A 24,827-nucleotide genomic window follows, 5' to 3' on the forward strand; every position below is an offset into this window, starting at 1 on the left:
ACATAGGTTCTTCTAATAACATTCAGTTTAGTCAACTAAAACCTCATTTAGCTTATAGATGATGATTTAGTCAAATGTTAAAATCCAATTTACTGTAATCAGCATTTGTTCATGAAGGGAAAACAATGAAAGTGATTCAGAGACTTATTTCCCCGCTAAGCACAATGGAGTCACTAGAATCATATCATTATTAACAGAATTTGTCTATTACCACTCAAAAAATTCTCTGGTCTCTAAAAATTAATGAAATTACAGAGGCGAATCATAGATTACAGCTTGCATAGAAAAACAGAAAGTTGATGCGTCACAACAATTTGTGTATTGAAATAGGGAAACAGACATAAATAATTCCTGAGTTCCTTTTCTTTTTTTTAGGAGAATGGTAAACGGTTTGAACTCTCTAGGCATTCTATCTACAAAACTAGCAGTACTTAACTTAAATTTTGCAAATAATATCTGTGTAACAGTAAAAGCAATAGGATGTAGTGATGGCTAATTCTTTGGTTTGAACATATACTACTGGGGTGTCTGGGTGGCTCAGTCAGTTAAGTGTCTGCCTTGGGCTCAGGTCATGATCTCAGGTCCTGGGATCAAGTCCCACATCGGGCTCCCTGCTCAGCGGGGAGTCTGCTTCTCCCTCTCACTCTCCCTCTATGCCATCTCTCTCTCAAATAATAAATAAAAATCTTTAAAAATATATACTACTGTGGCAAATAAAATAAGAAAAAATACATGTTTGAATAAGCAAATAACCAAGAGTAATTAAAATCTTACTAGCTGTAATTTTTTTGTAAATTTAAACCATACTCTTTAAGAAGCAAAAATTAAAATAGAGCAAACGTGCATGTGAAACCCACAGGCACTACATTATAAATATGAATACACACATACAACTTGATGGCTGCAGATTTGACAATCACCTATTTGTTGGCCAACGTCTGGCTCACGTTTATCTCTTCCCTAACATACAGATGGATACTCATTATGTCTGTGGAGTAACTTTTGTTAATGATTCATCTTGATCTTTCTAGGGGAGTCAGGCCAAAATATAAAGGAAGGAGCAAAATAACTAAAGGCAGGAATGCAAGTAGCAATTCCTGGCATCTTTGGTGTTCTACCTGACCAACCAGTTATAAAGCTATGACTTTTAAGTTGTCCCTCCTTCAAGCCTCTTGCCAGGGGAGGGGGGTGGCTGATAAATAAATTGTGATATAGTTCCATAATGGAAAATAATAGAGCAGATTAAAAGAATGGTATGTATGCATGAACATGAAATAATCTCAATGCTAAGTGAATAAGGCACGTTGTATGTATGAGTGAATTTAAAGTTTTAAATCCTGTAAAATGCAATTATCATATGATTTCTCTCATCTATGGAACATAAGAACTAGGAAGATCGGTAGAAGAAAGGGATAAAGAAAGGGGGGTAATCAGAAGGGGGAATGAAGCATGAGAGACTACGGACTCTGAGAAACAAACTGAGGGCTTCAGAGGGGAGGGGGGGTGGGGGAATGGGATAGACCGGTGATGGGTAGTAAGGAGGGCACGTATTGCATGGTGCACTGGGAGTTATACGCAACTAATGAATCATCGAACTTTACATCAAAAACCAGGGATGTACTGTATGGTGAATAACATAATAAAAATATTATTATAAAAAAATAATAAAGGAGCTAGAATAACCAAAAAATAAATAAATAATGTAAAATGACACTGTATGTTGCTAATGGATACATACCTATATAGCAAAAGCATAAAGAAATACATGGAAATAATAAACACTGAATTTCAGATAGTGTTTATATCTAGGAAAGGAGGTAAGCAGGAAGAAAGGACATTAGGTCAAGGCGGATTACAAAAAGAATTTCCAATGTATCTTATTCATTTCCAATGTGTACATGCATTATATAAAGCTAATACAGCAATGTTTAATATTTGTTAAAGCTAGAGGTGTTCGAAATAGAACTTTACATACTTTTCCAATGTTTGAGATGCTTCAAAATAAAAACCTACAATTAATTGTATTTAAAAATCGTTTATACTCAACCTCAGAAGAAACAGAGTAAGCTCCTTGTTTTAACAAGCAACCTTAACTAACATCCTAATGCATTCCTGGGTCATACAGTTAAAAGATGTGTCCGCTGTTCAACCCTTAGCCTTTTTTTAGCTTTTGTTCCCAAGACAGCTCTGACAGAACCTTCAGAATATGAGTGTAACTGATGAAAAATTCAGATACGCTCTTGGGTTCACAACACTTTCTGGGAAATTCTCTCAAAGGAATTCCCTTCAAAAATATTAACTTTTCTTTTTGGTAATATCAGTGGAGTCAGTTGTTACTTTTCGAAGAGTTTGCTAATTGTGATACTTAACTGTTCCATTTGGAGAAAAAAAAAAAAACCTTGATATTCAGGTTGTTCTATAGACATTAAATGGAAAGCCATCCAAAAATTTCCTTAAAAAGAAGAGTCCCGAGTAAAAAAAATACTTTAAAATAAATAAGGTCCTATCATTGCCATAAAAATAACCATGGGGAGGAAAACTCAGAGGCAAGTAACTACAATTTGCCAACAGCTTATCTTTATTTAGAAGGACAATTTTAAGATTGTTTTAATTATTAAACAGAATATTTGCTATTTCTTAGCCTAATTTAATTGATCTATTCCATTTATTTAATGGAAATCATAGGTAACATGGGGATAAAATTTTACTTTTTCCTGTGACATGAGTTAAGTGTTTGGGGGTAGGGAAGGACCAGCCCCTGTATATTCCCAAATGATAGATGGGGAAAAGAGGTGAAGAGATTATGGAACTTGGCAAAGCCATACAGTTCAAATCATGAGGCTCCTAACTTCGATGTTCCCTTCACTGGTCCTAATAAAAAAAAACGGTGACTGGACAGAAACAGTACAGGGAGAGGAGGTGAAGGTAAGAATTAAGGGTGGGAAGAGAAGCAGTGATTAAATAAATGATAGTAGTTTACTTAACATCATATAGCTATTAAAATAATGCTAATTAGGCTAGGGAAGACAAGGCCAAAACAACGGGTTAATGGTAAAGGTCAATATACAAAATTATGCATAAGCGTCAATTTCAGCAATACAAAAATAGAAAGACAAGATAACATGGTGAAACAGAAGTATGTATTATTATGTTCCAGTACCAATATCATGGGTGCTTTTTCATGCCTTTCCTCTCTTGCCCAAATTTTCCACCATGTGATAGTACTTTGATAAGTGCAAATATTTCAACAGGCCTTTGAACGGAAGAAAAACAACTATGAAACCCAGCTACCATTGGGAAAGTTCCACTTGTGGAGATAGCAACAAGAACAAATGCACATGAATATTTGAAAACCACCTGTAATCTTCAAAAAAAAATGTTTAAACTCTGCAAGGGACAATAATTGGCTCGAAAGCCTCTTGTGCTATCTATTACTGGTGAAAATGTAGGTCAAGTTGATAATGACTTCCAAACACTTACATCTCCTGACTTTTCAATTTGGTGATCTTTGGGAAACTCACTGGGGCTCTCATGTCATTTCCTAGGAATAGCCGTCCAGATCCTAAAATTCAGGGGAATGTGAATTTCTCTTCCTGGAAATCTTATCCAGGATACCAAGCATCAAGTGTCACAGACTGAAGGTATAAAGGGATAAAGCTGTTACCACCCCTCAAAGGTGAGGAACATGTAGTAAGGGCAGAACAAGGAAATGCTTTCGGCTTCTCTATAGGATAAGTACATGTTGATAAGACAATACGTGAGCCAATAGGACAAAGAGATTCTAGAACACTTTTTTAAGTTAAATCCATTTAAAGATACTCAGAGATATATCTGAGTATATGTAGGAAAGATTTTATGTTAGGCACTCACAGAATTTTCTAAAAACTTAATGGAATTCAGATTTTATACTTATGTTTTCCCTTATTTATAGCAAAGTAATATGCAGAACTGCTGCATTTAGACAGCTTTGTCCATAAGTGTTCTGTGTGTGTACATATATACATACCTACATAGAGACAATGTTCAAACTGTTTAACAACTTACATATATGGTACACTGTGGATGATGCAGTTCCCCCAAGCAGCCACCTAACGGCGACTCTGAGGAGTGCCAGCTAGCACACCACCAAGGAATCAGATGCCCTGTAGCCACCACTGGGGGACAGGGGACGACTCGGTCTGCTCTTGCGAAGGGAACACTCGAGATGGAGGCCAGCATGTGGGAGTTACGGAAGACAGGCTAGAAGGCTGGTAGGCACCAGGGCACTCCCCTCCAGTGCCCACTCTTGGCTCTTCTGGGCCATGGTGGCCAGAGATAACTTGGTCGAACTTAGGACAATGTTTTATTTTGTTTCTTTACCTATTGTACAGAATTACTTCAATATTTCAGCAACCTGTTTTTCTGGAGCATGTCACCTAAATATCACCTCATTCCTGCACAGTGGCAGTAGCACTCTTCGTCACCGACACACACACACACACACACACACACACACACTCCACTAGCTAGAGCAGACCAAGACCCACCCCAGAGAATATTATGCAGGTTCACACATGTATATCTCTATGTGTATATTGATATGTTTACTCACCAGAAACACTGATATTCTCTGAAAAAGTACCCAGATCCAATTCTTCTAAGTAAATAGAGGCCAGCTGGGACTCTGACTTTAGCCCTTACCATTCTCCACTGGCTTCCACAAGAATGAGTGAAATACCTAGTGGGGCCAATTACTTACCTACTGTCTCTCAGCTACATGCCCACCCACTTTACTCTGTTCTAGAACGATGGGGCAGGGAATCCAAAAACTTTATTTCCCAGGGCCAAGTGCCAGTTGGCTTCCTGCCAGCAGGAGGCACTGGGTGAAATCAGCAGGTGGCAGAAAAGGAAAGGATGCTGTTTGTTCTCTTTTATTCTCTCTCCTCTTTCTTTTGACAATGATGCTGGAAGGATCTTCAGCCCCTCTTCCTATTAAATCTCCTCTCTTTGAAATACCTAGTGTGGTTCTGGCTTTCCTAACTAATACAACAACATTTCCACAACTGGCATCAACTCACTCTTGAGTCTATTTTCATGAAGGATCAATGAAGGAACACTTTGTAAGGCTAATTTGAAAATGGACTGACGCCTATGTGTTTAAAGCTAACCAGTAGATTCTCCCCACATGCTACCAGGGGTTCCCACAAAGGGCATCTCCTCTCTTCCTGCTCTTTTCAAAGTTAAGATTGTTGTTCAGAAATACTTGGCTGGGTATCTCGGTTTACCTTGTCAATCTCAGAGGCGGAAAATTTTTTTCTCTAATTCTTTACATTTGCCTCGAAGTTCTTTTCCATTTGCTCTTATCTCCACATGAGCCCAACTTCAGTCTTCAGCCTTTCTCCTTGACCTTCATCTGATCCGTTACCTAATCTCTATCCTCTTTCCTTTCGCCTTTCTGCCGGATGAAGCATATCTTCGCTTGCGTCAAATAAACTGTTTTTCATTTCTAACAGCCTGTCACGCTCAGAGCTTGTATTACCAGAAATTTCTCACAAACCCTATAGTAGTCCTTATCTACGTGTTTCTCAAAACTGAAAACACAGCCTTATTGTACACCAGTAATACTTCAGTCCCACTGCTATTCACCTTGGCGACGCTATTACTGTCTATCACGTCAAGCATCCTTTACCTATATTCAGGTTGGGTTTTATTCCTTTCTTCTATCCATTTCTGAACACAAATGTATTTTAACTCAGTATTTGGATGTTTTTTCACCATCTGCTTTTTTAAACTGTTAGAAAGTCTTGGGTGCAACTGCGTCTACTCTGGCTGTGAGTCAAAAGCTGTTTCTTGACAAAAGTGCTTAAAAATCTTGGTGTGTAAAGGCTTCAGTTCAGACCCTGGAGAAACAAGGAAACCCACCTAATACTGCAGCCTGTCTGGCATCTGGTTACTTTTCACAAAAGATACTGCATTCAGCGAGTACTCATTTTTGGGCACTCGCTTTAGAGAAGAGCAGACTGCCAACAAAACCTGATCAACTGAATACTGTGAGCAAGCCCTGAGTGCTATCTTACTTGATTAACGCTTGAGGCTGCTCCACCCGTATAGCCTCTTAAATCAATTTGAGGCACCTGGATCCTGCACGGGTCAATTTATAATGACTTTTCCACACCAAAATAATCTCTTATGTACAAATTGAAGATGTCATAACTAACACTTAGATTGTGCTTACTGTGTGCCTGGGTCAGTTTTCAATATGCTAAATATGTTACCTTATCTGACCTTCACAGCAGCCCTATAAGGGAGGGGTTATTACTCTCAACTCCATTCTAATACGAGGAATCTGAGGCACAGAGAGGCTATATAATCTACCCAAGGTCACACGGCTAGTAAGCGGCAGACTAGGGATTTAACTCCAGGCACCTTGTTTCCAGGGTCCGTGTTCATAACCACTACACCAAAATGCCTCTCACACCTTCCCATCCGCATCCTTGACTTGGAATAATTGCCAATCTCATCCAGGCTCTCCTTCTAAGGCATTTTGTGCCCCAGTGATGCTCTTCTCAGCAGCAATCGTTCTCCCACTGATCCACAAAGTAACAGCTATCACTTACAAGGAACCTACTTACGGGCCAGAACACGATGTTAGGGGCTTTCACATTTATATACTCTCATTTAATCCTCCCAACAATACCAAGACTTGGTTATTATTATTTCCAGTACTGAGTGTTGGAGAAGGCCATCGAAGACTTGACTACAACTTGACCTGTGAGCTGGACCTGGGCCGTCAGAAGCTCCCCACCCCTTATTCCCAGGAATGTGGGTTCTGCTTGCCTTTCCCACTCCCAGGGGCTGCTCCGAGGACACAGCCTTGAGATAGGGATGTGGTGTGGGGAACAGCTGCACAGTATACATGACTGAACCTAGTTATGGCCTCTATATAAACTTTTAAAATCTGGCGGGCAGGTGCGGGGATCCACTCGTCTTGCCGCCCTTGTATGTAAGCTCCCTTGGCTTATGAAACCTACCACCTACCAACCTGGAGTGCCTCTTTCTTCAGTCTCTCCCAGCCCTCTAAGCACAGGGGCTGGTTTCAGATTACCTTCAGGAAGCTCCTGAGGAGCTTGTAAACCAATACCCAACAACCAAAGGGAAGCTAACTGAACCTGCACAATATCAAACAAATAGTAAGTGGAAAAGGCAGAAGCACTCCAAGGCCTGTGCTCTTAACCACTTGACAATATGGCCTCCCCTCTTTTCTTCTCCTCTCCCAACCAGCTCTGGGAAAGCAGGTCCCACCAATTCTTCAAACCCACTACTCTTCCTCCGGGGCAGGTGCCTGAGGAGGACCTTGCAGAACCGCTGCTCTAATTAAAGGCAGAGCTTTCTGGGCCCAGATTTCAGTCCTGGCTCTGACACTATGTAGGACACTGAGGAAATCACTTAACGTCTTTCAGTCTCTACGTCCTTTTCTGCACAATGGGTATAAACGCCATCTACTTCACAGGATTACTGTGGAGGTTACAATACAATATACATATGTGTCAAGTGTGTCAGTATTTTTAATTATCATAATAATACTGAGATTTTTCAGCATCAAAACAATGTATAAGATGGGTTGAAGCATATTACTCTCCTGCAGAGCAGCTGGAGCAATCCTTTGGAAGGCCATATCTCAGACCAGTGGAGAAACTTTATAATGAAAGCTTTCTCTCACTTTTAAATAATCTTATAAAATTCTGATGTTCATCTGCAAATCTAGGACTACTTTTAGATATGTGACTTGTCAAACCACAATTTCAGGAAAGACCTACATCTCAGAACCTTACTTATTAAACTCTAAAAAACTACCCTTTCAAGAAAAAGTAGTGAATGGTAAAAACAGGGGGGTTTTGTGAAGAAGAAAAGTTCTTTATCAGAACTATTTGTAGGAAAGGAAGTAACAGTGGTTGTGATTAGAAAGGCCTGTAATGAATGTATCTACTGGAAAATATATGTCCCAAAATATCAGAACACAAAAGAATTATTACTATTCCTCCATCAGTAAGTTTCTGCAAATATACAGTCCAACTCACAATAAATTATAGAGTCATATGTATATGCACTTAATCTGCCAAAACACTCATAAAGGTTAATGAAGTTAACTCCCAGCAGGCAGATTTATTATTAGTCATTTAGTATGAATGAAGCACATAAAGAATGTTTAACAACAAACATCATGTGTTTTACACTAGAACATGCCCACTAATTGTAAAATACTCAGTTTGCTTAATTCTTTCCTTTATGATCAAACCAGACTGAATCCAGGTCCATGTGCTTTATGGTACCCACTCAGCTATGCAATCTTTCTGACACTTCCTTTATTTTGAATCTGCTCTAAATCTTGTGATACACCTGGCACACTGAGGCTCATATCTAGCCAAGGGATGAATCAAAAGTTGGTGCTTTCTGGCACTACCCGGTTTAAGTGCTTGGACTTGGGTTAGTTGAAAGGCATGAGGCCAGTAAAAGTTGCCAAAAAACAAAAATACAGTATATTTTGCACTTACTGCCTTGAGGTCTTCATTAACATAAGTATCATTCATTATAAACTCAGGATAGCCAACTTTTGCCAAAACAGCTCTTGCCTATAAAAAAGGAAAGAGAAAAATGAGGTCAGAGTTTCAGCACTTAAATCATTAATAATCACACAATGTAGGACACAATGTTCATCTGAAAACTCTCTTTACTGAGTGTCTAGTAAACGCAACCCACTGTGAAATGCAAAAGAAAAAAAAATTAATTAAGTCCCTGCCCTCAATATACTAACAATAATAGTGAATGTACAAACAAATACATAGTAAAAATAAATAAAACAAAGGTTTCAAAAGAAAGACAATTCTGTCATCAAATTCCAGAGCAGAGACTAATTCCTCATGAGGAAAATGCTTAACAAAGAGGACCAAACTGTTTTCGAGAATGGGTGGGATTTCAAAATGCAGAGGTGAGAGGAAGGACATTGGAGGAGAGCATAAGGACAAAGACAGGGAGCTGGAAAGGAAGGTCATCGCACAGAGATGGGCAGCAGCTTGCTGTAGCTGGGCTAGAAAGCGCTAGGAGGGGAAAGCAGTAGACATACATAGGAAAACTGGTTTGGGCCAGTTCATAGGGATTCCTGAATGCCATGCGAAGAGTCCATATTTTCTTTGACAGATAGAACGAAATGTTTTTCGCAGGAGTAAAATGAAATAAGTCACCCTTCAGCAAGATTACCACGCAACACTGAGAATGACGGCTAGAATGCCAGAAAGATTGGAAGTAGGGGGTCCAGGCTAACTTAAGATGTGCCATGACGTTATATTCTTTTGATAGACAGACTACTGACTCCCTGTGTTCTGTAGCATAAAGGGATGGATGAAGGAAAAAAATCACCTTAGGCACATACGAGGAGCTTGCACAGCAGGGACTCACCAACTATGGCCCCTGGGCCAAATCTATCGTCCCCTCTCTTCCCCACCCCACCTCCGGCTCTATAAACTTGTATTGGAACACAGTCAAGACCACCCATTTAACGTGTAATCTGTGGCTGCTTTTGTACCACAAGGGGAGAGTTGAGTAGCTGGAACAGAAACCCTGTGGCCCACAAAACCTCAAACATTTACTACCCGGCCCTTTACAGAAAAGGTTTGCCAACTCTCGCTCTGGAGAAACTTTACAGTTCCATGTGAAAATGTGTCTTTCCTCTCCCCAGATTCTGGGTTTCATAAAAACAAAAGGGTGGCTTACTCAAAGAGTAAGTACACGGTAGGGAGGGTCTGCCCAGATCCCCCTGGGATCCCTTTTATTGCTTCGGTACAGCCTTCCCCAGCATCTAATGTTCTTTTTATTTTCTAATGGCTAGCACTTCAGACTCTTCGAAGGTCTGCCCTAGGGCTACCGGAGCCCCCAGCCAGCAAGAAACAGTTCCTGAGAGTTTATCTGCCTTCAGATCCCATCCCCACCCCCACCCACCCCAGCAGCCTTCAGCCAATGACCGACTTTAGCGGGAGTCCTCTCTGCTCCTTTGCCTCCATTAAGGACAAATTGTGCAGAATAATTTGTACTCCAGAGGTCCCCTGAATGATCAGGCTGTCTGAGACTTCCCCTGAAGTCACACCCTTGCCAGTCTCTTACCTTCCCCTGGCTGGCCGCCCCCAGCCCTTGCTTCTCTCTCTTGGGACCCTTGCTGAATAAACCCTAAACCCCTTGCACAGGCATCTTTACCTCCAGCTTTGCCTCCAGAAGACCCAACAGAAGACACCAGGCAGCCCCAACCACGTTGGTTTTATTCCAACACAGCAAAACCAGGGACCTCTGCACACTGCTCTAGGTAATGAGTTCTTTCCTTCAGTCCCTTTCGATTTTCGTCACCAAACAAATAAATGGAATAAAATAGTATGTTTTCCTTATCTTCTTGAGATAATTCAAATATTAAATATCAGCAGAAACCTGAAACTCAAGACTCAGAGAGGATTTTACAAGTGCCACAGGACACAGTCATAATGGGTTTTGCTGTTCCAGACTCAAATATAGCACAGATCAAATTCTGCCTTCAAAACCCTGTGAGTTACCCTGAAAGCCTGATGTGACCTAGATAGCAGGTAACTAGCAGTTATGACTCTTCCCCAATACCAAACAATACCTCATATGTCTATAAGTTACCTTATTTCAAGACCATTGTATCATTTCCCTCATTGTACTTAATTTCTCAGTGTATCTAATGAGCTCACCACAAGTCATACGTATAACATAGAGCAAATAAAGAGCTCCAGATAGTTACCCCCAAAATGAAGAAATATATAAGCTGAGTCATCCACAATTGTTTTCTGAACACTGCTCTTTCTGGAGCACGCTGATGAATTATGCATTGTTTTTCAAACCTCATACTCTGGGACCCCCACTGCACGATGGTGCTTTGCAGAATGTATTACCTTTTACACTGTACATGCGGGTCACTGAATCCTCTTTATTATTTATTTAGCAATACCATGACCTGAACAGAGCCAGCAGAGAGATACAAAGGATCCCTAAATTCATCTCCCAAGGACACATAGATAGAATAAGGTAATAATACTAGTAGCAACATGGCCAACATCTGGACACAGTGCTCTTCTTCCCCATATGTATGGGGGGAAGATGTATGCCCCCGTTCAAACTCAAATGTCCTTCTGTCAGACAGTCCGTTGTCAGTTCCACATTATCCCACCCCACACCATTCTAGATTCTTCCCTGAGAAGCTTCAGAATTCCACCTCCAGAAATCCCATGGGGCATGGCTCCAGGTCAGCATCTGCCAGTGAGAAGCACTCATAGGAGACTGGAAAGGTAGAAGAGGAGACACCATTTCTTCACTTGCATTGGCAGCTATGGGCAGACACAGAGGCATGTGCAGACAGCAGACAGAGGACTCTGCCGGAAGCTTTCAGGCAGTCTCCTGAGGAGACCCCTTCTGTGTGCGGGCAGCACTGCACTGGGAGATTGGGCCCTTCACTCACCAGCCCTCCCAGTGATTGCATAAGCCCCCAATTCCCTGTATTAAACAGCTTCCTGCTTGATATACTTAGATGGGCATTCACTTTCCTGCAGGAACTCTGATACACCCTTGAAGGCAAAGAGTGATTACATCACTTTTTAACTTTTCATGAATGAGATGAGTGAAGCACCAACAGTCTGATGGCTTGTTGAAGGGCTAAAGTGTTGGTGAGAGAGGTCTGCAATTAATTACCCCCTGGGTTGGTTACATGGACAAGAAGGAAAGGCAAGTCCCAGGGCAAATACTGAGAGAAGAATGCTATAAACAGAAAAGGGACTGCGTATCATATTCTGCAAGCAATATATCCTAGGCTGCTTGTGGCTGATCAAAAACTCCAGAGATTTCCGTAACCACTGCACGCATCTCCATCCCTTATTCCCACAAACTTGTGGAAACGGACTGCACATCACAACCAAACCTCCTTCCTCAAGGGAAGAGGCTCAAGCCACTGTTGATCAACACTACCTCTGTGACCTTGGGCAAAGCACTTACTACTCTGAAGCAAATACTGCCTATTGTCTCCCCAATATCTATTCTCCTTTCCTTCTCTTAGTATCAGACCCCAATTCTGCTCAGGGTGACAATGGAGCAAACGGAAAATAGCTGCATCACCCAGCTTCCTTTCCAGCTAGGACTGGCTACTGAAGGAGATTCTGGCCAGTGGCATATAACAAATTCCCTGGTCCACTTCCAGGAATCTATTTTTTAAAAAGGACAGATTTGGGGAGCACCTGGGTTGGCTCAGTCGGTTAAGCACCTGCCTTCGGCTTGGGTCATGATCCCGGGGTCCTGGGATCAAGCCCCACATTGGGCTCCCTGCTCAGCAGGGGACCTGCTTTTCCCTCTCCCCTTGTTCCTCCCCCCTGCTCATTCTCTCTCTCTCTCTCCCTCTATTTCTCTCTCTCTCTAATAAATAATAAATTTTTTTAAAAATTTAGTTCTAATACAAATACAATGAGAGAGAGCTGAAAGAAGTACTGGAATAATAAAGGAACTCGGAAAGGAAAAGTTGAATCACCCAGATCAAGGGTGAGCAAACTTTTTCTGTAAATGACCACTTAGTAAATATTCTCAGTTTTGCCAGCCATATGGTCTTTAATCCAACTACTCAACTCTGCTGCTGTACCGAGGAAAGGAGCTGTAGGTAACACATACATGAATGGCTATGTCTGTGTTCCAATAAAACTCTACTTACAGACACTAAAATCTGAATCCCATATAACTTTTATGTATCATGATACATTCTTCTTTTGATTTCTTTAAACCATTTAAAAATGTTAAATCCACTCTTAGCTGTGGGCCATACAAAAATAAGCAGCATGTCAAATACAGCCCAAGAGCCATAGTTTGCTGCGTTGATACAGATAATTCAGTGAGAGTAGATTGTTCATTGAATTGCCTCAACTGGTGGCATAGGGCATAGTACACAGTAAACGCTCAACAATGCTTGCCAAATTGATTCATGTGGAACGGCGTAGGGGAGTGAACGTGTATGCACATATGCATGCATTTTTAGCTACTCTGTGTTTTTGTTTTGTTCTTTGCTATTACCAACATGTACATACCACAAATCTTAATTGCTTAGGAGTTTACTCCTTGCCTTGAAGTGTTAGGGCTAGAGCTCTAAAAGCTTACAATTCATTCTATGGAGACAACAGAGAGTTCATAAAGTGAGGATTATTACACTGAGAGAGAGAGAATAACTACCACAAATAAACTCAGAAAAACAGGGAATGTCGGAAATTTAAAAACACAATGAGATTTAAACACTCAAGTCACCCCTCCTTCCCAGAACTTTCCACAAGGTACACTACAACTTGATAGTGCTGGCGGCAAGCACAGAACGAAACATAATTCTGCTTTATTTGGCTGTGACAATGAAACAGTGTCTAATTTTTACACAGATGACCAAAGTGATTTAAAGACTGGTTATGATGACGGCTTTACTCCTGAATTTCCAAAGCCACTTAGTATTAAGCTGATTGGCAGAAAGCAAGATGGAAAGCTCATTTGTTTTAATTCCCACCGACTTGGCTGTTTAGGAGAGTCAGGTAAATTCTCAAATGTCTTGCATGTATTACATCAAAGGGATCGCTTTAATCACTTAATTAAACAGCTTTGTGTTTCCGCCACCTAGTTAAGTCTCTTAGCATATTATTTTCTTTTCTATTAATTTAACCAACATAAGAAAAAAAGGAAACTGATGATCAATTGCCCTTCTACAAACAATTTATAGCACGACTTTCATAAGCCTGCAATGGCTTTGAAAGCTTCAGTCAGGCTTAACCACACTGAGGCCTCATTTTCTCTGATGAGTTCTGTAATAACTATTAAACATCAATCAAAATTCTGAGCTTTAAGCATATCCGAAGGTTCAGGGGACTGTACATGAATTACACTATCCTTCAAAACAATGGCAGTTTTCATAATACCAAACAAATGATTGACTAGTGTAGATGCCTTGGCTGGAGATATTATCCGAAGCAGAGCTGATGGTATTGATGAAAATTAGCCCTGGGGAGCAGGCTTTAATATCCTCTGGGGCTATCTGGATCCCACAAATAATAACAACGCATTTATCTGAAAAATCAAATTTTATCTTCTCAGTAAGAATGGCACTGATTTATTGGGAGTCGTGGAAAACCTGAATTCTGCAAATTGCTTTTGGGTGTGGTTCAGAGGCTCCTGCATCATGCTGGGGTGGAGGAGGAGTTAAGCACCCCCACGAATCAGAAGGCTTTGTAAGTGCAAGTCGCGGTAGTGATTTTACAAGAGCTGGAAGACAGGAGTGCTCAGACTTCAGCTCTTGTATCCGAAATCCTGCCTTAGCAATGCCCCCGTATAGCAGACAATCCCCATTTCTCGCCAAACACAGACAACTTTCTAGGAAGCTTTCCAAATCACAAACCAGCTCCATCCATCCCTCCTCCTTTCCTGAAAACACCAACTCACATATCTTGGAGGTGGGCAGTTTTTCCAGTCTGAAGAAGAGGGAACTATGCAGGCACGGGTAAGCTGTAGTTTGGGCCGAGTGGCACTAAACGTTTCCCCGGTGTCATATCACTTGGATGAGCACTACACCCAACAGCGTCAAAGAAAGAAACCAACATTCGGGTTTTCTTAGTAAATAAATGGAGCAGGGAATCGCAACAGAGTTAAGAACCCAAAACCATCCTATGATTAATCCATAAAACAACAATATCCCCCTCAGGGTAGGTAGGGGCATTATTACCTTAAAAATAGAGGCAAGTCTCATATACTCCCTTCAAAACTGGATAGGAGAGTGACCAGGTCATATGATTTTTTTAAAAATCGATGTCTTTCTGTACTTTCACTCACATACAGTAAACTGCTCATAAACTTTTTGTAAATAGAATAGCTGCCAGACCTTCTCAAATGAAGGTCCTAAGCCTCAGTTAGCTAAATCCATTTGTCCAGACATAGACAAGATGATAAAAGCCCAAGAGCTGACACAGTCTTATATTGTAGTTATGCTTTTATATGGGCCAAAATAAATGATATTTTTCTCTGTCTCCCCCATACAGGGCTCTACATCAGGTCAGCAAACTAGAGCCCACAGGCCAAAATCAGCCCACCACCTGTTTTTGTAAATAGTTTTACTGGAACACAGTGAAGGGGTCCAGAATATGCCACCATGGCCTAAGAATTATTTTGAATTGAAGGCATTTGAGAATCATCTGAAGCAGGAAGACGCTTTCTCTGCATCCCCCTTATTTGCCTAAAAGGAGAGCCTTCTAGAGGAATTTCACTGTCATAACTCTCCTTCCAGGGAGGCTTCCTATACCAGAGGGAATGACTCTTATAACCAGAAACGATAAACTGTATAAACAGACCTTACTAAAACAAACTTTACTCTCCATTAGTTTCCCCCATATATTTCTTAGTCATTTCCTACCATTCACTGTCCCTTGAGACCCTAACCCACACCCCTTGTTCAGATGGTATATAAGCCCTAAATTTTCAGCGGGGTTTGAGCTACACTTTGAACTACACTTTCTGTAAGCTCCCACTTACTTAAGGGAATAAACTTTGTCTTTTTTTTCTTGCTAACCTATCTTTTGTCAGCTGAATGTACAGGCCTTCAAGGACTGGACCTCGAAAGCCTCAAAAGACTGGAAAACTTTTCCTCTACAACAGCCAAGCTTATTTGTTTACTTGTCTCTGTCCCCTGTCAGGCTATAGCTGCAGAGTTGAGTAACCACAAAAGACACCACGGGGCCTGCAAAGCCTAAAATATTTACTATTTGGCTCTCTGCAGAAGTAGTTTGCCAACACCTCTTCAAGATAAAGGTTCCCAGATTTTTCAAAACTAATAGTAAAGATAGCAAGGGGAAAATAAGGGACAAAGCAGAAGCTTTTGGACAATTTCATCAAGATATAAACATGTGACTCAACTTGTAATGTTTCATCTTTTGCTGAGGTAAATATCTGAATTTTAAAACAGAGCCAGCATAAAAATATTAACCCGAAGCAGGAATTAATACCATGGAAAAATCAAAGAAAAAATACAAAGAAATTATTAAAAATCATTTTCAAATGTCAAGATTCAAAGGACTTAGAAATGCACAAGCAACATCTAGTCCCTAACACCTAACATTTCTCAGGTAAATTTGATCAGCTATTTAATCCTCCTTCACTTATTAAATTACTTATTTAAATGGCAGGCAAATCGGAGATTAACTTAAATAAACATATCCCACTCTCTCATCAACAGTTCAGTTGAGGGGGTATTGTAGTCCTTTCTTTCCATTTCCATAAGCAATTCTTCACTAGCGTAAAAAGCTTTTCAATCACCTCCCTCATAATGTGGGGGCAAAGATCAAATGAGATAACTATGCAGAATTATTACATGTGGCCAACGTGAATTGTCATGTAGTTTTTCTACAAGAGAGGGATGCTGTAGGGCCACTACCCAGTCAGATGGCTCGTCCCTTCGACACTGTAGCCCTCTAGTTCAGGGCTTCTCACAAAGCTTTGTCCCTGGACTGGTGGCTGCAGCAGCAGGACCTGGCAGCTTGTGAAAAATGCAAATTCATGGACCCACCTCAGACCTACTAAGTCACAACGTCTCTGGGCTGCAATCCAGGAATCCGCACTACCATAAGGCAGGGTTTCTCAGCCTTGGCACCAATGACACTTGGGCCAAACTATTCTCATTTGTGGGGTTCTGTCCTGCGCATTGTGAGATGTTTAGCAGCACCCCTTGTCTCAACCTACTAGATGCCAGTAGCCCTCCCCCTCCCCACTTCACAGTTATGACCAAAAATGTCTCCAGATCTTGACAAATGTTCCCTGGGGGTACAATATCACCCTGGGTTAAGAAGCAGTGTGGGAGGGTATTCTCGAGTCTGCGCCAGAATGCTAGATACTCTAGACTGTGATACCTACCAAGGCTTCCAGACTCACTTCTGAGAACCCCTGACATTGTATTATCCATCCACTCCTCCAATATTCCTTAGGCATCTCACTAGTAGTCACCACTATTATGCCAACAGGAGTACTTTACGAAGAAAACAACATGATCTTTCCCAACAACTTCTGAATGTGCCTCAGGCACTTGCGACTCAACCTAATTTCTGGCCAATGCCACCTAAATCCCAGGATGATAGGGACAAACAATTAATCGACAACTGGAAAATGCTTTGCAACTACAAGTCAGGATACACATATACCCCCCCCAAGATCTCAGAGATGTTTAGATTAAAAGTTCTAATAACTTTTCTCTCAGTAACTTGGCAAAATCTATTTTAAGTACTTTGAAGCATCTAAAAAGCCACGTTAATACAATTACAGTTCACTGAAAAATTAGCATGCAATCCAGTTTGAAAGCTAAAATCAGTCATAGCGGGGTAATATTCCATTTAATTATAAAGATTAATTCAACCTTCATTTATTTGTGCGTGTGTTTGGTCTTTTCATTTTTCAAAGAACACCCGAGATTCAAATGCCATCTGGCAGAATTGCCGCACAATTGTCAGTAGAATCTATTAGAGTTGCGGACTTCATTTCGAAGTAGGATTGATGAAAGGACAAGGGGAGGGAAAGAGAAGAGGGAGGTGGAAGCAGTAGAGACTCAACGAAAAAATGAGGTTTTTCACCAATCGGATGGGATTGTATCCCTCACCCTCTTCTGTTCCACCTGCACAAACGGTCCCAAATAACAAGTCCTGCTATCCCTATTATCTCTATTTTCTGCAACAGCCAGGTGAAGATTCAAGCAGTGCTATGAAAAACAGTGCAAAATCTAATTATGACATCCACTTTTTTGAAATATATATTATGACATCCACGTTTTTGAAAATATATATTAAAACTGTCTTAAAATTTGGCCATAGTCCTAAGGCAATTAAGACTGACCACTTTCTTCATCATAACATCCATTGAAATTCAACCTTTTATGGAATGACCAACAATTGCCAAATAAGTACTGTAGACTGGAAAACACCTTTCTAAATTTTTAGTGAGCTGTGACATACACAAGTACACACATATTAAGTGTACAAATCAAAAACAAAGTTTTAAATGCACACACAGTCCTGTGTTAGTACCTCCAAGACAAGATCTAAAACATTTATAAGCACGCAGAAAGCTCCTTTGGGTGCCCTACCAGCCAGTAACACCTCTACCCCAAGATAACCACTATTCTGACCTCTATCTCCATAAATAAGTTTTGTCTGTTCTTGAACTTAAAAAAAAGTGTGTACTCCTGGTGTCTGGCTTCTTTCACTCAACAGTGCATCTGTGCAATTCGTCCATGTTGTTGTGTCTAGCAGGAGTTGAGATACAGAGTTTAACAAATTGCATTCCTGTCCTCAAGGAGTTCACAGTTGATCATATATGGAGAACAAAATACAGAAAGAAGGGAGGGAAGGAAGGAAGAAAAAAACACTAGAAGAATGTAGAGGATGGGATGGGAAGGGACGGGAAGAGAAGAACTTTGTGAAAAGGTCACCCTAAAAGAGGAAATCTTGGAGCCAAAATGAATTAGTAACAACAGAAATAACATTTTTAATAATAACAAAAGTAATGCTCTTTTCTGAACTCCTACTATGGGCCAGGTACTGGGTTAAATGCTTCATTTCTTCATCAGATCTAAATTTTACCTCAACTTCACCAGGTAGGTACAGATCACTCCATGTCACAGCTCAGGGAGCTAAGGCTCAGAAAGGGTAATTAACTTCCCCAAGTCCCGCAGACACTTAATGGCCAAAACCAGCCTCTTAACCCAGATTCTTTTAGCTTTAATCTGACTTCAAAAAGCCCATGTTTTCCCAACATATACCATCTTTTGAGAGATGAAAAATAATATTCTATTATATGAATATGACTCACTTTTATAAATCCAAATGAACTGAATAATGTGTAATATACAGACCACCTCTGCACCAGTAACCATAGTCAACATGCCCAGACAAATAATCCTTTCAGCTATAAGAATGACAAGATGCAGATAGACAGAGTTTAAGTATACCTTTAAGAAGTTTCCATCCCTCCCTAAAAATCAAAGCACTGAGCTTTTGGTTCTGGACACCAATGGAACTAAACTTTCACTGAGAGCCTCTGGCAGACCAAGAGTTGGCCAAGAGGGGAGTTTAAAACAGAAAAGGAAAGGCAAGAAAGTGTTTCCTCGTCTAGAAATATCAGAGGATCTATTTTTCAGACCAGTCAAGGTTATGAGATAAAAGAGATTTCACCAGTAGAAGGAAGGTTCCAGGGAATGGGGACCCAGAAAGAAGGTTATCAATCTCACAGAGGAGATCCACTGGCAAAAACCACCCTGAGAAATGGAGTCTATCATGAGCATCCCTGGCCTAAAGAATTTGGGCCTTTGTCCTCCCATTTTGAAAGAGGGGTAACATCTCTCCCTTAGGGATTTAAGCACTATCATAAAGACAAAGCCAGTTTCACTTTTGAACCAATTAAATTCAAAACTTTCCTAAAGCGGGGCACCTGGGTGGCTCAGTCAGTTAAGCGTTCGACTCTTGATCTCAGCTCAGTCTCAATCTCAGGGTCATAAATTCAAGCCCTACATTGGGCTCAGCTTAAAACAACAAAACAAAACAAAAACCCACTTTCCTAAAGCTCAGCCCTAACTAGCTTTGGGGATAGAAATGAAAAAAATGTACCATAAGCAACAGACCAGGAACGTTTGGACCTTACCCAAAAAGTCCATGAGATGGAACATGGGCCTTCTGAGCAGAGTACATGGTTCCAAATTTGGGTCCCCCAAACCCACAATTTGGTCCTGCATTGTCTGTCTGTAAGAATATATCATCAGCAATATGTAACTTTCTGCTGCCAGAATTGCCAGACTTCTGAGTATGATGTATGTCAATGTGAACAGCATGGGTCCAGGTCCTCTGTTGCTCTCTGCCTCTCCGAAAGCCACAGTACCAGCCTCTATCCCTTGAGAGTAAACTCCAGGGGTAAGTGGTGGAAGACAGATAAAGGGATGAAACCCAAATCCACCACAGTGGCTCCGCCTCCACAGTTCAGCCCTGGTTATTTATTCTGGAAGCCCACGGGTCACGTTTTGGAACAAATTTTAGCTCTATTTTGATCTACCTCTGAAAAGGCAGTCTAGGGAAGGAAATCAGAAAGGCCACCTATACTCAAGGAAAAGCAATGAGACACAGCCAAGGGACCATGTGGGCTGTTTGTAAACAGCAGCCTAAATGTCATCATCAATTATTCATCATTCAGCAAAGCAAATGAGTAACCTCTTCTAAAACCACTTAATTCTTACTCAAGATCTGGCCCAAAAAGAGAGGTAAGCAGCAGGGTGTTGGTCAAAAACTTGAGACTAAGAGAGCTCTAGACCAGGTAGCCCAGCCACGGCGTGTATGCCCACTTCTGGCTGCTGCCTGGTTTTGTCAATAAAGTTTTATAGACACAGCCACATCCATTTGTCCACATATTGTCTATGGCTGCATTGATGCTACAAGAGTGAACTTGACATGGCCTGCAAAGCCCAAAATATTTACTATCTGGTCTTTTACAAGAAAAGTTTGCCAACTCCTGCTCTATACTCTCAGTACTCAAAGTATGGTTCATGGTCCAGGGGCATCAGCCTCACCTGGGGGCTTATTAGAAATGCAGGATCTCAGGCTCCACACCAAACTTACTAAAAATCTTCGTTTTAACAAGGTTCCTAAGAGACTGGTGTGCACATTCAAGTTTGAGCAGTACGACTCCAATAGGGCTCTGCTTCTCAAACTTGACTGCCTCATTATTTGTAATAGCCAAGACATGGAAACAATTTAAGTGTCCATCAATGGATGAATGGATAAAGAAGGTGTGATATGCATACATATACGGGAGTATTATTCAGCCATATAAAGGAAGAAATCCTGCCATTTTCAACAGCATGGATGGACCCTGAGGGCATTATGCTCCGTGAAATAAGTCAGACAGGGAATGACAAATACTGTATCATCTCGCTTATATGTGAAATCCAAAAAACTAAAAAAACAAACAAACAAAACCCCAAACTCCTAGCAAAAGAGATCAAACTTGTAGTTACCAGAGGCAGGGGATGGGAGGGAGGAGGCATTGAGAGGAAGGCTGTCAAAAGGTACAAACTTGCAGCTACAAGATAAGTGTGTACTAGGGATGTAACGTACAGCATGCTGACCATAGCTAACACTGCTGTGTGCTATATAGGAAAGCTGTTAAGAGTAAAACCTAAGAGTTCTCACCACAAGCAAAAAATTTTCTTTCTCTTTTTCTTTTTCTTAATTGTACCTATATGAGATAATGGATGTTAACTAAACTTATCGTGGTAATCATTTCCCAGTATGCGTAAGTCAAACCATGATACTACACACCTTCAACGTATACGGTGATGTATGTCAGTTATAGCTCAATAAAACTGGACCCAAAAGCCCCTTGGCTGCTTACTGCATTCACCTGGGAGGTGATTTTTAACTACTGATGGCCTGGGTCTGAGGGGACTCCAGGCTGCAACATTTGCAGGAGCTTCCAACTCCTCCCAAGGTCACCGCTCACAGCACTCACTGTCATTAGACACTGAGAGGGGACACTTAAATAAGCAAGCAATGGTTGGAGGAAGTGATTTTTTCCTCTTCTACCCAGTCATGTTTCCTCATTTCAAAAATGTTCTCTCTGCTCTTTTGAATAATTTTCAATGGAAATCAGAAATTGCTTGGAACCAATCATAGGACTTCATTAGAACACGACTTATTACAGATCTATACAAACTGCTTTGCCAAACTGTAGCTTGCATTTTCAAAAGCCTAGAAGAACTAGTCAAATTATTCCATAAACTTGTAAATTCATTTTTATAACTAAACATCACAATTAAGCAAAGGCTCTGTTCTGTGGCCCTAAAGGACACAACTTCAGCATCATTCTCCACTTGACTCTGCTCTGGGACAGGCCCACTCAGCTGATTCGTTTAATCCTTACAAACCCCGGGGAGGAAACTCTCATTAGCCTGCATGGTCACCGTCAGTGCTGGGAACACCAGAATATACTAAAGGCAGATCAGCCCCCTTTACCTTAGGTTACCAAGCACATGGAGTGAAGCATGGCCTTTGCCAACACCAAGAGTCTTTCATTATGGAATACAGGAAGTCGGTGTAGGGGATGTCTATGCTGAAAATTAATTTCATTTACTAAGGAACTCAATGTAAAACTGAAAAAAAATTATTTGTGTATTAGAATGGGGTTGGGTTCCTGGTAATTTAGTCCAACTCTAGCCTCCAAAACCTAGTAGGAATTTCTTACACCTATGAAGGAAGGTATTAACAGAATGAGGCTGAGTCCTTTCCCCACCACAGCTCAATAATTAGATTACTCCAATAATTCTGTGAGTCAATATACATATATATATCGGTCTTGAGCTAAGAAAAAGAAATCAGTCAATGCTAAGAAACAACCTAACCAACCAAACAGGAAAATAGAAAAAAAAATTCAGTGACACTCAGTGGTCAGGTGTTGAAGACAGAGGGTAAAAATAATTCCAAATTCTCTAATGTAAACAATGAAAAACTGAACACGGAAAAGAGAAGCAAAGGATACTGACTGCAGGTAGGTCGTTTCCAAACATGGTTGCCAACAACAGTGCCTGTCTCTGCATGTTCATGCTGCTCCTCAAGCCAAGAGATGAAGTCTCTGCTAGGGACTGCCCTTGTCCCCAGCTTTGACCAAGAGAATGAAGCAAAAGAAACCTGGGCCTTCTGAGCCCAGACCTTAGAAAGACTGGCAACTTTGGCTCCCTCCCTCTTGGAACCCTTAGCTTCCATGCCACCCTGCTGGAGAAAGAAGCACAGGAGGAACAGCAAGGTGCCAGACACGAGTGAAGGAGCCACTTCGGATGCCCAGCCACGGCCAACCCACGAATGCAACTGCATGAGACACTCCAGGTGACACCAGTAGAAGAGCCATCCCCCTTGGCCCCAGCCAACCCACGGAATCATGAGAATTAACAAGATATCTTCCACTTGAAGCCAGGAAGTTCTGGGGTGATGTGTTACACAGCAGCAGATAACCCAAACACAGAGTACTGCAGTGGGTGAGTCATTCTACCTGCATGAAGAAAAACAAACCCTGCTCTCTTCCCTCTGGCAACTGACCGATGCAGATCCAAAAGGAACAGTACGTAACTCCAAAATCCTCTATGAGGAATCAATCCTTCCATAAATTCCTTTTTAAAAGAATAAGGTATTTTGTTCATACGGAACACCAAGAATGATAATATTTAAAATAAAAATAAAATTTATTTAGCAAAGCTGTCAGAGCTTCTATCCAAATACTTGGGTCATGCCATTTTTTCCTAGCACTGCTTCCCTGGACTTTTCCAAGCCCCAATCTTTACCTTTTCTCTCAGTTGCGTTCACTCTTTTTTCTCTGGGTGTTGGTTGGGTTGCTTCTCTGGCTCATAAGTGAGATTCTGTCAGAAGTGGATTGCTGTCACGCCCTCAGACTGCCTTTACCCAGCTATGCTAGGGTCTAGAAAAATGACAACTCAGAACACCAGGTTAAATACAATTTCTTTCTCTTCACCCATTTTCCACTATCTGCCTGTCCGGTCCTTGGGTTATTAATGGAACTGACATTCCCGTACAACTGACTGAGCAGGACCAGCAGCCAGATAAGAAGGGAGCTGCTGACAGCAGCAGACGCCACCCCAGAGATAGCAGATAAGCAGATGCGTCACAGCTATTAGTTTCAGCTTGGGCCAGAGAAGAGCATCACAAAATGTACACAAAGAACTTGAACATTCCTAATGAACTCTTTTCCCATTAAAGTAAAAATCAATATAGCAAAACGGATTCCTTTTCACTATGTTGTACACCTGAAACTAATATAATATTGCGTGTCAAATATACTTCAATTCAAAATACTAAGTTTAAAAAAGTTTTTTAAGTGATTTTTTTTAATATCAAACTAAACATACATTTCTAAGTAATTCCTAACATATTCATTTTGTATTTGGACCAAAAAAGAATAAACACAGGCATTAAATTTCTCCCATGCTTCCCAAGAATAAAAGTAACAAATATTTCCCATAATATTTAAAATGGAGCTCTCTGCTTTGGGCCTCTGAAATTTCATTCTGAGGCTATCATGGCATTTTCCCAACTGCTTTCGAAGTCCTACAACCAACCAATCCCTCAACCTAAAATAATAACTAATAAATTCTTAAAATTTAAACACTTTTACAGGACCATATTCCAACTATTATAGGTTGCTGATATTGTTAAAATTTTTAAATACTTATTATTCCAACTTTCATCTTTTAATATAGTTACATTGCTCCACATTGTTCAAATCAGTTCTATTCCTCGACGCTAGCATAATTTTTTTTCATATATGGCACGGTTATACACTAGTTATAGACTTATTTATATTCTTGATGATCAACAGAGAATACGATGCTTAAGACATGATCAAAAATCATATAATAAGTATTATACGTATGTCCACTGACATGACTAGTGCCCCTTACAAATGAGAACTCACATAAATTTCTTTTTTTTTTTAAAGATTTTATTTATTTATTCGACAGAGATAGAGACAGCCAGCGAGAGAGGGAACACAGCAGGGGGAGTGGGAGAGGAAGAAGCAGGCTCACAGCGGAGGAGCCTGATGTGGGGCTTGATCCCATAACGCCGGGATCACGCCCTGAACCGAAGGCAGACGCTTAACCGCTGTGCCACCCAGGCGCCCTGAGAACTCACATAAATTTCTAACTTATTTCTGCAGATTTATTACTGAAACTCTGTATTTCAAGTTGGTAAGCAGTCTCC

General features: G+C 40.8%; 1 protein-coding gene across 1 annotated transcript in view; it reads right to left on the reverse strand.

Moving 5' to 3' along the window:
• Positions 1–24,827, reverse strand: part of PHEX (phosphate regulating endopeptidase homolog X-linked) — a 205,415-nt gene that overhangs the window by 57,545 nt on the left and 123,043 nt on the right. The window contains exon 13 of the mRNA XM_008696482.2: positions 8,532–8,609. Coding sequence (XP_008694704.2) covers positions 8,532–8,609 — 78 coding nt within the window. The remainder of the gene's footprint in view (positions 1–8,531; positions 8,610–24,827) is intronic.

Source organism: Ursus maritimus (genome assembly GCF_017311325.1).
Source record: "Ursus maritimus isolate PB19 chromosome X unlocalized genomic scaffold, ASM1731132v1 scaffold_X1, whole genome shotgun sequence".
Taxonomy (NCBI): domain Eukaryota; kingdom Metazoa; phylum Chordata; class Mammalia; order Carnivora; family Ursidae; genus Ursus; species Ursus maritimus.